This window comes from Chiloscyllium plagiosum, chromosome 14 (assembly GCF_004010195.1).
Source record: "Chiloscyllium plagiosum isolate BGI_BamShark_2017 chromosome 14, ASM401019v2, whole genome shotgun sequence".
Lineage (NCBI taxonomy): Eukaryota > Metazoa > Chordata > Chondrichthyes > Orectolobiformes > Hemiscylliidae > Chiloscyllium > Chiloscyllium plagiosum.
This window is the reverse complement of record NC_057723.1, coordinates 5,191,545-5,205,296: the sequence shown is the minus strand read 5'-3', so window position 1 is coordinate 5,205,296 and position 13,752 is coordinate 5,191,545. Positions and strand designations below refer to the sequence as shown.

At 40.1% G+C, this 13,752-nt stretch overlaps 1 protein-coding gene across 1 annotated transcript in view; it reads left to right on the top strand.

Moving 5' to 3' along the window:
• Positions 1 to 8,948: 8,948 nt before the first annotated feature.
• LOC122556430 (protocadherin alpha-C2-like) overlaps positions 8,949 to 13,752 on the top strand; it is a 9,096-nt gene continuing 4,292 nt past the window's right edge. The window contains exon 1 of the mRNA XM_043703069.1: positions 8,949 to 11,529. Coding sequence (XP_043559004.1) covers positions 9,111 to 11,504 — 2,394 coding nt within the window. The 5' untranslated portion in view covers positions 8,949 to 9,110 and the 3' untranslated portion in view covers positions 11,505 to 11,529. The remainder of the gene's footprint in view (positions 11,530 to 13,752) is intronic.

Sequence of the window (13,752 nt, the reverse complement as noted above, 5' to 3'; positions counted from 1 at the left end):
CTGGTTCCGTGCTGTACATTTCTATGACTTTATGGTTTGCTGTATTTCTCCTGCAACTTTCTAATTTTATCATCGTTTTCAAACATTGTCTAGTGACATTGATGATGGTGTGAGCAGAATCACTTTCACACAGAGGATTGTTGGGCGAGACATGTCGTACGGAAAAGATGATGGAAACTTTATAATTTTAATGAATACATTTAAGCCGGTACCCGAGATTGAGGGTCTTAATAATGCTATCAATTTTAAACAAAAGATGGCCAGAGTCAACACAAAACTGCTCATTCTAAAAGCTATCATGTTATAATGGCCTAAAAGATATCTTCTGTGCTGCATGATTCAATGGAAATGTTTAAGACACTTAACATACATGTCACCATGTTATACTTTCCATTCTTTTCTGTGTTTTTTTGCCCCTAGATAGTTTTGCATTGCTCATTGATGAAGACGATTGAAAGCGAATGTTCAAATTATGCCTAAACTTAATGTAATGACGCATTGAGGGTATATTAACGTTTATTTCTGTTTCTTGACTATTGAAAGAGAAATATCAAGCAGAGGATTTCTTCGGGAATACATTTGTCAATTAGTGCTGAAAGAAATATTACCAGAGAAATCCATTTGTTTTATGCCATATCGTAGCTGTTATTTATGTCAACCTTGTATAATATTTTCTTGCCTTTGCTGCTAAATAGAACATAGAACATCAAAGCGCAGTACAGGCCCTTCGGCGCTCGTTGTCGCGCCGACCTGTGGAACCAATCTGAAGTCCATCTAACCTATACTGTTCCATTTTCATCCATATGTTTATTCAATGATCATTTAAATGCCCTTAAAATTGGCGATTCTATTACTGTTGCAAGCAGTTGGTAATGCACACAATTGTGTTGATATTAACAGTGCATCCGCGATTATACGCAGGCTTCGCCCTGAGGTGAAAGTTGGAGAAAGCAAAAGGTACCCAGACCAGGAGACTGTACAACGCCGCACTACCTGAGATATTTATCATGTGGTATGGCTACAGACCAATAGTTAAAAAGGGAAATGAGCAAGTTTTGTTTATCGATTTGTTTTCTAACTCTTAGTAGCAATGGATGGGTAAATGAATACATCTGGCTTATTTTAACATGCTCTAACTATGTGTTTATAAATTTTCTAAATTTGCACGTCACCGAGGATATATGCGTTTCGCTTGGATTTGTTGCGTGTGCACATTATCACTGCAATACATTCAGACCGTCACGACGTTGTATGCCTTCTTCCTGGCCATTTATCATTAAATGATCAAATGCTGTTTAAATGTTTATTTTAAAATGATCCACCTGTCCACTCACTCCTTTCTCCCCTCATTCCTGTCATCAGCATAACTACACCGCTTTCTAGCTACTATCAGTTCTGAAGTGTCACTGGACTGGAATTGATAACTGTGTTTCTTGCTCCACAGATTTTGCCAGAACTGCTGGATTTCTCCAGCAATTTCAATTTTAAAAAAATCATATCGTCAACATCCACTGTTCTTTACTTCATTTGTAACATAACAGCACATTAGTGTGCATATTAATGGAAGGTGTTAGATCTTTTCAAACTATATTTGCATTCCTTTTTAAGGTATTAGATTACTCTCGTGTTCCCTCCAATGTCCTGTCATAGTACCCTTTTTTCTAGAGCATAAACATTTGCATGTTTTGCGCTTTGTCATAGTTATAAAGTCATACAGCATAGAAACAGACCCTTCAGCCCACCATGTCTCTGCTGGCACACAAACTGCACTAATTCCATTTACCTGCACTTGGACCAAAGGCTGCTATGTCCCAGCAATTTAGACACTCATCCAGATGTTTTTTAAATGTTGCAAGAGTGCCTGACGCCGCGACCCTCTGAGGTAGCACGTTCCATATATCTACCATCCTCTGGATTAAAAAGGGTCTCATATCTCATTAAAACACTTGCTCTTCATTTTAAATCCATGTTCTCCGGTCTTAGACATGTCTGCCATGGAGGATAGACTCTCACAATTCACTCTGTCTATGTCTCTCAAAAATCTGTATATCTCAATCAAATCACCCCTCAGACTGAAAAACAAAAAAACCGAAATTACTGGAAAAACTCAACAGGTCTAGCAGCAACTGCGAAGCTATTTCGGGAGTGACCCTTCTTCAGAAAGCCAGTCAGTCGCCTCTGCTCCAAGGAAAACAAACCCAACCTGTCTAGTCTCTACTCATAATAGTCTTTTCATTTCAGGCAACATCGTGGGGAATCTTACCTATGCAGTGCAATCACATTCTTCCGATAATGTTATGTTCAGGACGGCAAACGGTATTCCATGTGTGGCCTAACCAATGTTTTATAAAGTTTTAGAAACAAGACTTCCTTGATTCTATATTCTACGGACCGGCTAATGATGACAACATCTCCTATTGCCGTCTTTAACGCCCTGACTACCTATGCTGACACTCTCTTTCTTTATATTCCTCTTATACTTAACGCACTTATAAAAAGCTTTGGCATTTTCCTTGATGCCATCTGCCAAAGACATGTCATGGTCTTCCTTTGCCCTCCCAGTTTCATTTTTCAAGCAATCTCCTATACTCCATACTTTTGATGGACCTTGCTTGTTTTTAATGTGCTGAACATGACATTTCTGTTTATTTATGTTTCTTTATCAAACTCTCCATATCCCCTGAGACTCATTGTTCCCTGGACTTGCGACCATTGTCCTTCACTATTAAAGGAACATAGTGCTTTTAAAAGATTTCCACTTTGCAAATGTAGACTTATCCGCAGGTAACTGCTCCCAGTCTATGCTTGGAAGGTCATGTGTAATGATATTGAATTCCCCTAATTTAAACCTTAACTGCTGCACTATCCTTATCCCATTTTCAGAATAACTTTGAAACTTACAGAGTTATGGTTACTATCCTCAAAATGCTCACTCACTGAAACTTCAACCAACTGACAGGCTCAATTCCTAAGCATTAAGCGGAGCACTGCCTCATCTCCAGTCGCACTATCTACGTATGGGGCATTAAAAAAAATCTCTCCTGCAAGCAATTGTATCGGTAACAAATAAGTTTCACAACATACATCAAAATGCTGGAGCATCGCAATCATTTTGAATTTACCCATTCGCTGGACACTGTCAAGACATGCGTAAACAACATCTTGAGCGATTACAGACGCAAGTGCTCTCAAAGTTCCCTGATTTGTTGAACAATATTCATGCGGGGCTGTGATGCTTTCAGGATTCCAGTAGCCACCGAGTCCTACTGAGCTATCTGATTGTGTGAATCGGGACGCAGGGTTGGGGAGGCACGTTAATTGTCAGTGGTATATTTGATAGAGAGGTAAGAAGAAGGTTGACTGCAGCAGGTACTTTAGATACTTGCGCATGAAGCCATTATCCGTCTTCAACTGCAGGGCATCGTGTTGCAACACTTTCACACGCACTACAACTGTACATTTGGCGGGATTAAGGACAGTTAATTGAAAATTGATTGTTCTTAGAAGGAGTGAACACCACAAAATGCAGGAGAAGTTGAAACTTCATGTTAAAGTATTTGGATGTTGGCGAACCTGCAGACGCGCCAACCCGACGAAGCGTTTTATATCGCAGACTGGGGGTTTTCTGAGGAAACTCGTGAGGACATTTCCGTCATAGAGTGTGAGATGTTTATTCGTTTAGTAATAGGGTATATTTTCATCAGAGCACGAATGAATGCACCGAGTAAGACCCTTTCTTTGTTGCAATTGTAAAGCAGCATTAGTTTCGATTGTTAAAGGGTAAATGTCCAATTCCAAGCACTGGTCGTGCCTTGTCTCGAGTCTCGGTGTTGCACTATCAAGCAGTTTGTTGTTTCCCAACTTCTCTTAAAACGAGAATAACGTTGACTTATGTAGCGCCTTATGGGTCGCCTAGAAATAGCCCAATGTTTTTTTAGTATTGAGAAGATGATAGTGAACCAATTCATCCAAGCTGCACAGACAACACCTTCCAAACCCATGATCTCGACCATTTAGCAGGAGAAAGCACAGCAGAGAAATTGGAACACAACCACCTGCAAGTTCCCATCCAACTGACTCACCAGCCTAACTTGGAAATATATCACTGTTCCATCAGTGTCGCTGCGTCAAAATCGTGGAACTCTGTCCCTAATAGCATTGTGGGTTTATCTTAACTAAGTAGGCTTTAGCAGTTCGGGATGTCTGCTTACAACCAACTTCTCAATGGCAGCTGGGGTTCGACAATAAATGTTGGCCCACAGGAACACGCATATCCTGTGAATTAATAATAACAATAAAAGCTTCTACAATCCTACTGCTGTTCCGGACGAGACCTCCAGATGATTGACCCAACCATCCTGGTTCTTCGGTTTCCTCCACAACCCAAAGATGTAAAGATTAGGTGAATTGGCCATGCTAGTTTTCCTACAGTGTTCAGGAATATGTGGGTTAGGTGCATTAGTCAAGAGTAAATGTAGGGTAATGGGTTAGGCGAATGGGACTGGGTGAGTTGCTTTCCGGAGGGTCGGTGTCGACTTGTTCGGCCATCTGGCTTGTTTCCACACTGTAGGGATTCTATGATTCTATGATATTGAAGGAACATATTTCCAAGTTAAAGTAGCGAGTCGTTTGGAGGGGAATGTACGATTGGAGCAACTATATTACTCCAATTCATGATAGTGTGTGGCTAGGGGCGGAACTTTCATGATGTGATTTTCCAATGAATCTGCTGCCCTTGTATTTTTAGATAGTAGAAACCGTTGGTTCGCAAGTGTCGAAGAAGGCCAGGTGAGTTGATGGGATGTTTGTTGTGTATTCTGCATTCTGTTGCCTGAGAGAGTTTACGAGGCAATTCGGTCAAATTTGACGCAGACCCTAAGCAGGATTTTGCAGGATCGACTGCTATGTATGGCCCGTTGATACTTCTGTTGCAAATGTTGACGCAAGTTTGTTGATCCAGTTATTTGATTTTAAATTTACCTGCAGCTCTTTGATACAATTAAGAGTTTTCTGGACTATTTTAGGAGGCAGTGAAACGTCAACCGCATTGATTGGGTCTGGAGTCACATGTCGGCGAATGAGGGACTACAGATTTTCCACCCTAAAAGACATTAGTGATCCAGATGACCTTTTAGGATATTCTGAGAGTTTTATGGTCATTGTCAGTGAGACTCACTTTTATTTCCAAATATATAACGAAATTTGAATGTTACTCGCTGCCCTGGTGGAATTTGAATCCCTGCAAATGAGTGTTAAGCCGACGACTCTGGATTGCTGGCACAGTAACATTACTACTGTGCAACTTTTTCCCATTTTCAGCGATAGAATTGCCAGCTTTGAGGAGCAACAACTGTTATGGTGCAAGTTTAAAGAAACGGTCGAAAGAATCACTAAAAAGCAATGAGGCGAATACTTAATTAATCGATACACTGGTATTGGGCGGGGAAATAATGCTGAACAAAGGAGGTTAGCGTGTCAAACATTTTAAAAGAAAATATACCCTTTGTGCATTCCGGAGGGCATTAACGTACATCCGAGTGCCAATTTCACAACTCTACCAACAGATGGCGCATCACTCCATTACTGTAGGGATTTTTTTTGCTGTTTTCACTCGATGTTTGAGAATGAGCCCACACATTTCTGTATCAGCGAACAATTGCTAGCACGTGAACCAAGGAAGCATGTAAGATTTCTCGAGTTTTGACTGTTACTATAACGGTTTATTGTGAAGCTAAATTAAAACTAGAAAGATAGAATTAATCAGACAAGGGAAATAACAGCTCTTTAATTCGAACGTTAATACAAAATACGCGAACAAAGGATCAATGGCAAAATTAAATTAACTGATGGCAAACAGAAGAGTACGGGACACATTATTTGCGAAATGCATGCTAGCCGGAGAATGCTATACCAGCATTTTGCTTGTACTAGTTACACATTTAACATTTTCATTATTTTATTCCTATTAATTTAAGCGCAGTGTATTTCTGTATTAATTGACTAGTGCGAAAGCTAGATAGATTAAATAAGATTAGAATTTTATCCACTCAGGTCGATCTTTCCGACTGCAATTTCACATTTACTTCAGTGAACAATGTGTTCTTATTTATTATGACGAAACAGGCCGATTTAGAGTCATAGAGAGGTACAGCATGGAAACAGACCTTTCGGTTCAACTTGTCTATGTCGACCAGATATCCCAACTCATTTTAGTCCCACCTGCCAGCACCCGGCCCATATCCCTCCAAACCCTTCCTATTCATATACCCATCCAAATGCCTTTTAAATGTTGGAATTGTACTAGCCTCCACCACTTCCTCTGGCAGCTCATTCCATACAGGTACCACCCTCTGCGTGAAAACGTTGCCCCTTAGGTCTCTTTTATATCTTTCCCCTCTCACCCTAAACCTATACTCTCATGTTCTGGACTCCCACACCCCAGGGAAAAGACTTTGTCTACTTATCCTATCCATGCCCCTCATAATTTTGTAAACCTCTATAAGGTCACCCCTCAGCCTCCGACGCTTCAGGAAAACAACCCCAGACTGTTCAGCCTCTCCCTATAGCCCAAATCCTCCAAACCTGATAACATCCTTGTCAATCTTTTCTGAACTCTTTCAAGTTTCACAACATCCTTCCGGTAGGAAGGAGATCAGAATTGCACGCAATATCCCAACAATGGCCTAACCAATGTCCTGTATAGCCGCAACATGACCTCCCAACTCCTGTACTTAATACTCTGACCAATAAAGGAAAGTATACCAAATGCCTTCTTCACTATCCTATCTACCTGCGACTCCACTTTCAAGGAGCTATGAACCTGCACACCAAGGTCTCTTTGTTCAGCAACACTCCCTAGGACCTTACCATTAAGTGTATAAGTCCTGCTAAGATTTGTTTTCCCAAAATGCAGCACCTCGCATTTGTCTAAATTAAACTCCATCCGCCACTGGCTCATCTGATCAAGATCCTGTTGTAATCTAACGTAATCCTCTTCGCTGACCACTACACCTCCAATTTTGGTGTAATCTGCAAACTATATTAACTATTTAATTTTCGCCCTTTAAACTTACATGCTCGCATATTTCTAAAATTTCAGTTTCCATTCAGTCTGAAATTATTCATCAACAACGAACCCAGGTCTTGAGCTGGAAAATACGTTTCTTTATGAAGCCCAGAAGCGATTCATTTGTGCTAAGCCGCTTGGAGATTTTGAATTGGAGTACATTATTGAATTTGTCACGACTTATTTATCTGTTACATTCATGGCTGTCAGATCCCTGAAACCTTATTATAGTTATTACGTCTCCATTCAGATTTAAACAAGCTTGCATTATTTCTTCTGCTCTGCTCGAACGTCGCTATTCATCTTCCTTATCGATTCCATTATCTGTTAAAATGTCATGCAACCATCAATTTTATTTCGTCTAAATGCATGCATTGTATACAGTCTTACAGGTTGGGTTAGTACAACGGTGAAACATATTTTATTTTCTCTAAACTCTTTCATGAGACAATGTGTGTCTAATTTCACTTTTAGGTAACTGACACCTTCATCTCTTCTGCACGTTTAACCAAGTTCAATCCAATTCAACCAGTTAAAGATCACTGTTAATGTACCATCACCACATGGGCAGCAAAGGCTCAAAGACATATTTTGCTGCCATTTTTCAAAGCACAATTTGAGTTTGGGAATAAATACCGGCCTTCCATGAAACCTTTATTCCAGGACCAAAAAAGAACTTATATTTTCAAATACGTTGAGCATCACGAATTCTGCCATTACAAATAAGGTTTCTATTTTCTTTCCATTGCATCTGAAGGTTAGTTTCCTCTTTCCTTCTAAATAGTCCACTCCTTTCCAAGAATGCCTAATTTAAGGACAAAAAATTTGAACTGCACTTCCACATTGACGTTGTATGTTCTTGGATCTATTTGTCATTTCTGTATTGGATACAAAAAGTGAGTTCAGTTTAATATGACACACTTAGTATTTACTTTTTAATAATAATTTCTCTAGCACTATTTCTCAACGTGTTGCAATAAGTTGCAATTCCCAAATTACAGAAAGAGAATGTTCTTCCCTGTTTCAACTTCATTTCAAAGCAGCATATCAGTCTGCATTCACCTTCACTCTCTAGTTTCTTCATTGGCAAAGTTAGCAACTTGCATGCAGCCAAACACACCCACACTCATCCAATTTATTTGCAATCTTCCCTTCTTTAACCCTTAATTGGATCTGCTGATTGAAATATAAAGGAAACAAAATAATTTTGTACTGCTGTTAAGTGGTTTAGAAATCTGCGTATTCTTTGACTTAAAAGGTTGTAGACAATGGGACAATTGATCAAGATCGTAGATTTGAGTTAAATAACATTCAGGGACGTAGGGCTAAGGTGGCTAAATAAAATTTCGTTTGTGAGTTGTAGTACTCTACTTGTCTGGCGGATCCAGTTCTAAAGGGTTAATGGACTTTTCCAGTCTGCATGGTCATAAACATTGAACTTGATTTCGACGTCAATCAAATGTGAAAAAACATCAATGAAAATGCATAGAAACTCAGCTTTGCAGATCAAGAATTGATGAGTGCTATCCAGTGTGAACGTGCTTTTATTGTGACCAAAATTATGTAACTTTGCCCTTCATTATTTTTGAACTGAGAACAAAGCATCAAAATTCAAATCAAGGAAATGCCACAATTTGGAGACGTTAATGATGATTATGGAGAAAACGATTAAAACATGACAATGCAGCTGTTTATGTTGAGTACCTATATGAATTGTGCACCACTAAATAGTTCATTCATAGACCAGTGCAGCTTTAAGATTAGAAAGGCACAGTTAATGGCAGGAACTCCTTTTCTTGCTGTCGACCAATAAAGAGCTCGGATGCAGTGGGAGATCCATTGCCCCTCCTCAAGATAAAAAGACAGCTGACTGAAAGATAATTGTCGTTTACATCAATTTACATTATGGAGCGATGGTCGGAGTGAGAAAACGATTATTTGTAAATTTGACTTATAGATTCACTTATAAACGGATATCGCAGCGAAGCCAGTGCCTGTCCTGAAATATATTTGAGAATTTCCACAACAATCCGGTGCGGGCACAATGGCGAACCTACAAAACAACAACGCCTTTATAATTAAGATGTTGACTCTTATTCTCCTGCTTTGTACAATTAATCTAGTTTTTGGAGAGATTCGGTATTCTATTCCAGAGGAATTGGAATATGGTACCTTCGTTGGGAATATCGCTGAAGATTTAGGACTAAACGTTCGGCAACTGTCAGCTCGAAAATGTCGTCTTGCATCAGTAGACGGAAGACAGCATTTGGAGGTAAATCTGGAGAATGGCGTTTTGTTTGTTTACGAAAGAATGGACAGAGAACAGTTGTGTGCACAAATCACTAGGTGTATACTAAATTTCCAAATAATAGTAGAAAATCCTCTGGAAATGTACCGCGGTGAAGTCGAGATTGTTGATATTAATGATAATTCGCCCAGTTTCCCGGAGAGTGCCATTCTCTTACAAATAGCGGAAAACATTGCGCCAGGCTCACGTTTTCCACTAGAGAGCGCGCTCGACCCAGACGTGGGGACAAACGCAATCACCGCGTACAAACTCAGTCCGAATGAACACTTCAGATTAAATGTGCAAACAAGGGAGGACAATACTAAACTTGCAGAGCTACTGTTAGAGAAGCCCTTGGACCGAGAACAGCAGTCGTCCTTTGAGCTGGTATTAGCAGCCTTTGATGGTGGGACCCCTCCAAGATCTGGGACCATTCAAATCAACGTTAATTTGCTTGACATCAATGATAACGCGCCTGCATTCGACCAGGAAGTATACAGGGCGAGCTTGGTGGAAAACACACCTCCAGGTACCTTCGTGATCAAGATCAACGCTGTCGATCCAGACCAAGGCACCAATGCAGAGTTAAAATACTCTTTCATTAACCTTGTCTCTCGCAGAGTGCGCGAGCTATTCAGTTTGGACCCAGATACTGGAGAGGTAAGAGTTCAAGAGCCTTTGGATTTTGAAGAAGCGAGCAGTTACGAACTCGCTGTTCAAGCCATGGATAATGGCTCACCAGCAATCGCAGGACATTCTAAAGTGTTGGTCAAACTTGTTGATATGAATGATAACGCCCCTAAGATAAAGCTGGCTTCACTGTCCAGTAATGTCCCAGAAGATGCAGAGCTCGGGACTGTGGTAGCTTTGATCGATGTAACAGATCGCGATTCTGGAGCTAATGGTCGAATCCACTGTCAGGTTCCTAAGGAATTTCCATTTAAGCTTCTATCCTCTTTGAACAACCATTACAAATTGATTACAAGTGGCTTGTTGGATCGTGAAACTATCACTGGATATAACATCCCCATTTTAGCCTGGGATTCAGGGTCTCCCCCATTATCGTCAAATCAGACCGTCCAGATCTCGATTTCTGATGTCAATGATAATGCCCCAAGGTTTGCTCGACGTACATATACAGAGTATGTAATGGAGAACAACATCCCGGGTGCTTCAATTTCCACGGTGACTGCATCTGATCCTGATCTGGAGCAGAATTCCTATATTTCTTATTCTTTCAAAGATATTATTCAGCAATCGCCAGTCTCCACCTATCTCAATATTAATTCATTGAACGGGACCATTTATGCGCTGCGCTCTTTCGATTACGAGAATGTCAAAAACTTCCAGGTCCAAATTCAAGCGCGTGATGCGGGAGTTCCTCCACTGAGCAGCAGCGCAACAGTCAATGTGATTATCCTGGATCAAAATGACAACGCTCCAATCATTGTTTCACCATCAGCACAGGGCGGATCAGCAGCGGAAGTGGTCGTGCCACAATCAGTGGGCCAAGGTTATTTGGTCACCAAGATAATCGCAACTGATGCTGATTCTGGTCAGAACGCACGGCTCTCCTATCAGATGGTTCGATCAACCGATCTTACTCTCTTCACTATCTCCAGTAATTCAGGAGAAATCAGAACAACGCGCAACATTTTAGATCAGGATGGCAGTACGCACAATCTTGTCATCTCGGTGAAGGATAACGGGCAGCCCAGTCTCTCCACCACGGCTACAATCGTCCTGTCCATCCTGGCCAATGTTAGTGAAAAAAACTCGGATACAAATAATTTAATCAGTACACCTAACTACTCTTCTGATCTAAATCTTTATTTGATTGCTGCTTTCAGTTCAACTTCGCTTATATTCCTTGTAATCATTGTTTTATTGGTTGTCCTGAAATGCCATCAGGACAGGAATGATGTTCCAGGCTATTGGTCCCCTGTTTGTTGCTGCAGCCGAATGAATGCGAAGGAAACGTTTAGTCGGGCTTCGGTGCCAACAGACTCTTTAAACTACAGCGGAACTGGACAGAACATCCCTTTCCCAGAAACCTACCAATACACGGTTTGCTTGTCCCCGGAATCATCAAAGAGCGATTTTTTGTTCTTGAAACCCTGCAATCCACACGTGCCTCAAGGGCAGTGCTAAGTGATCCAACTGTGGCGAATTCAAGGTCAATAGTTTTCTACTCTTGATAAAACATCTGATTTACTTAACTGCACTTGGGAAGCCGAGATTTCATTCCTTTTTATACCTATTAATTTGCAAATGGAGGAAAAAAAACCATTATAGCACAAATCAACAGCTACATGGTAAAGGAAATAAAGCGTTACAATATAAAATGTTCCAGTTGGAATTGTAGTGCATAGTTTTCCTACCACTCATTATGAAACAGCTCCTGTGCTAAGTTGATAAACCAGTACTCTGAATACTTTGCGGGGTGGTATATTATTATCCATTTCTATTTGGAAATAATTAGCTGGATGTCTTTTCTTTCTTGATATTAAGCTAACCCACAGAAGGTTTTCTTTTAAATGTCGATATAGGCAGATTAGTGCAGTTTCCTGTTCCTTCAATGTTAACATGGCTTCCCTTTGCCTGGTATAGCGTTATAACTAGATGCAAAAGCGTATTATAAACTATTCAAAATAGACTCTCTTAATGTAAGATAGTGATAGGAACTTTTGTTCTTAGATTTGCATTTTCCTTTATCTCAAGTGTTAAATCTAGACGCATGAAGTTCATTACACAGCGACAGACCATTCAGTCCATAGGTCCATCCTGATTCCATTGCTTCACAACAGTTTTCTTTCATCATTTCCATTTAACACTCTCATCATGTCATTCTAGCCTTTCCTCGCCCATATGCTTATTTAGCTTCTTAAATGCATCATGTTATTTCTCTCAATTAATTCGAATGAAAAGGACCCTCACATTTCAAAACTTCTGTCGAGGAAATAAGTTGTCTCCTCAAAGGATTTATCAGTGACTACCTTATATTGATGCAATCTAGTTTTGCCCTCCTACTGACGTGGAAACGTTTACTCTCTCTACTCAACTCTAATGAAGCTATTTGTTATCTTAATGTCTTCTGTGATGGCACCTCTCAATTGTCTCTTTTTAGAACAGGAAAGAGTTCGTGTATTTTTAATTTTTCCTATGTATGTATTATCTGTGTTTGTGAATCTTCATTTAGACTTCACCAATGCCTCTCTATGCTTTTGATTTTAGTGACGTGATCCAGACACGGTAGTCTAGGTCTGGCTTACAACTACCCCGGAGAAGATTATCGCCACTTCTTTGTTGTTCCAATACTAGCCTCAGCCAACGAGCATTCGTTTGTTTCTTGCTATGGGCTTTTAATGCATATTGCTACATTTCGTGATTTTAATATCAGTACCCCAATTCCCTTGGCAAACAATTCCCAGGTCAATATCATTGCTTTAAATTGTGAGCAAATATGGTTTCATCACCGATACATTTTATCATATCCCACCTTTTTTTTCAAGTCTGAGTAGCAACACTAGCAACACAGAAGTGGTGATATTTTCTCTCCATCTATGACCTTATTCACAGATATTACATTTATCACTTGTCAGTATTAACAGTTACTAATATTCCTTTGATGAAGTCAATGGAGATGGTCAAGCATAGAAATGATTCTTACTACCCTATTATTGCTTCCAGATGGCTGCCTGTTAGAAACCCGAGTACATATTGCTTTATATTTCCTGCCAGTCATATTAGAGTAACAGCATGTAGTTTCCTGCATTTGTCCTAGCTCCCTTTATAAACCGAGGAATGGCATTAACTTTACTCAAATGTTGGCACTTTCTTTGCTTTCCTAATCAATTTTTTAATGTACTAAAGAGTACTTTTGCTATCTAGTCAAATTTAGCAATGGTCAATGGCAATCCATTCACATAATGGAACGCCCTCATTTCGTTTATCAATGGGCCCTTGAAGACAGAAACAGGGGAATATATTACGGGGAACAAAGAAATAGCAGAAGAATTGAATTGTTACTTCAGATCTGTGTTCACTGGAGAAGACACAAGCAATCTCCCTGAGGTAACAGTGGTTGAAGGACCTGCACTTAAGGGAATTTATATTTGCCAGGAATTGGTGTTGGAGAGTTGTTAGGTCTGAAGTTGATAAGTCCCCGGGGCCTGATGGTCTACATCCCAAGGCCCTGAAGGAGGTGGCTCTAGAAATCGTGGATGTGTTGGTGATTATTTTCCAAAGTTCGATAGATTCGGGATCAGTTCCTGCGGATTGGAGGGTGGCTAATGTTGTACCACTTTTTAAGAAAGGTGGGAGAGAGAAAGCAGGAAATTATAGACCAGTTAGTCTGACCTCAGTGGTGGGAAAGATGCTGGAGTCAATTATAAAGGAT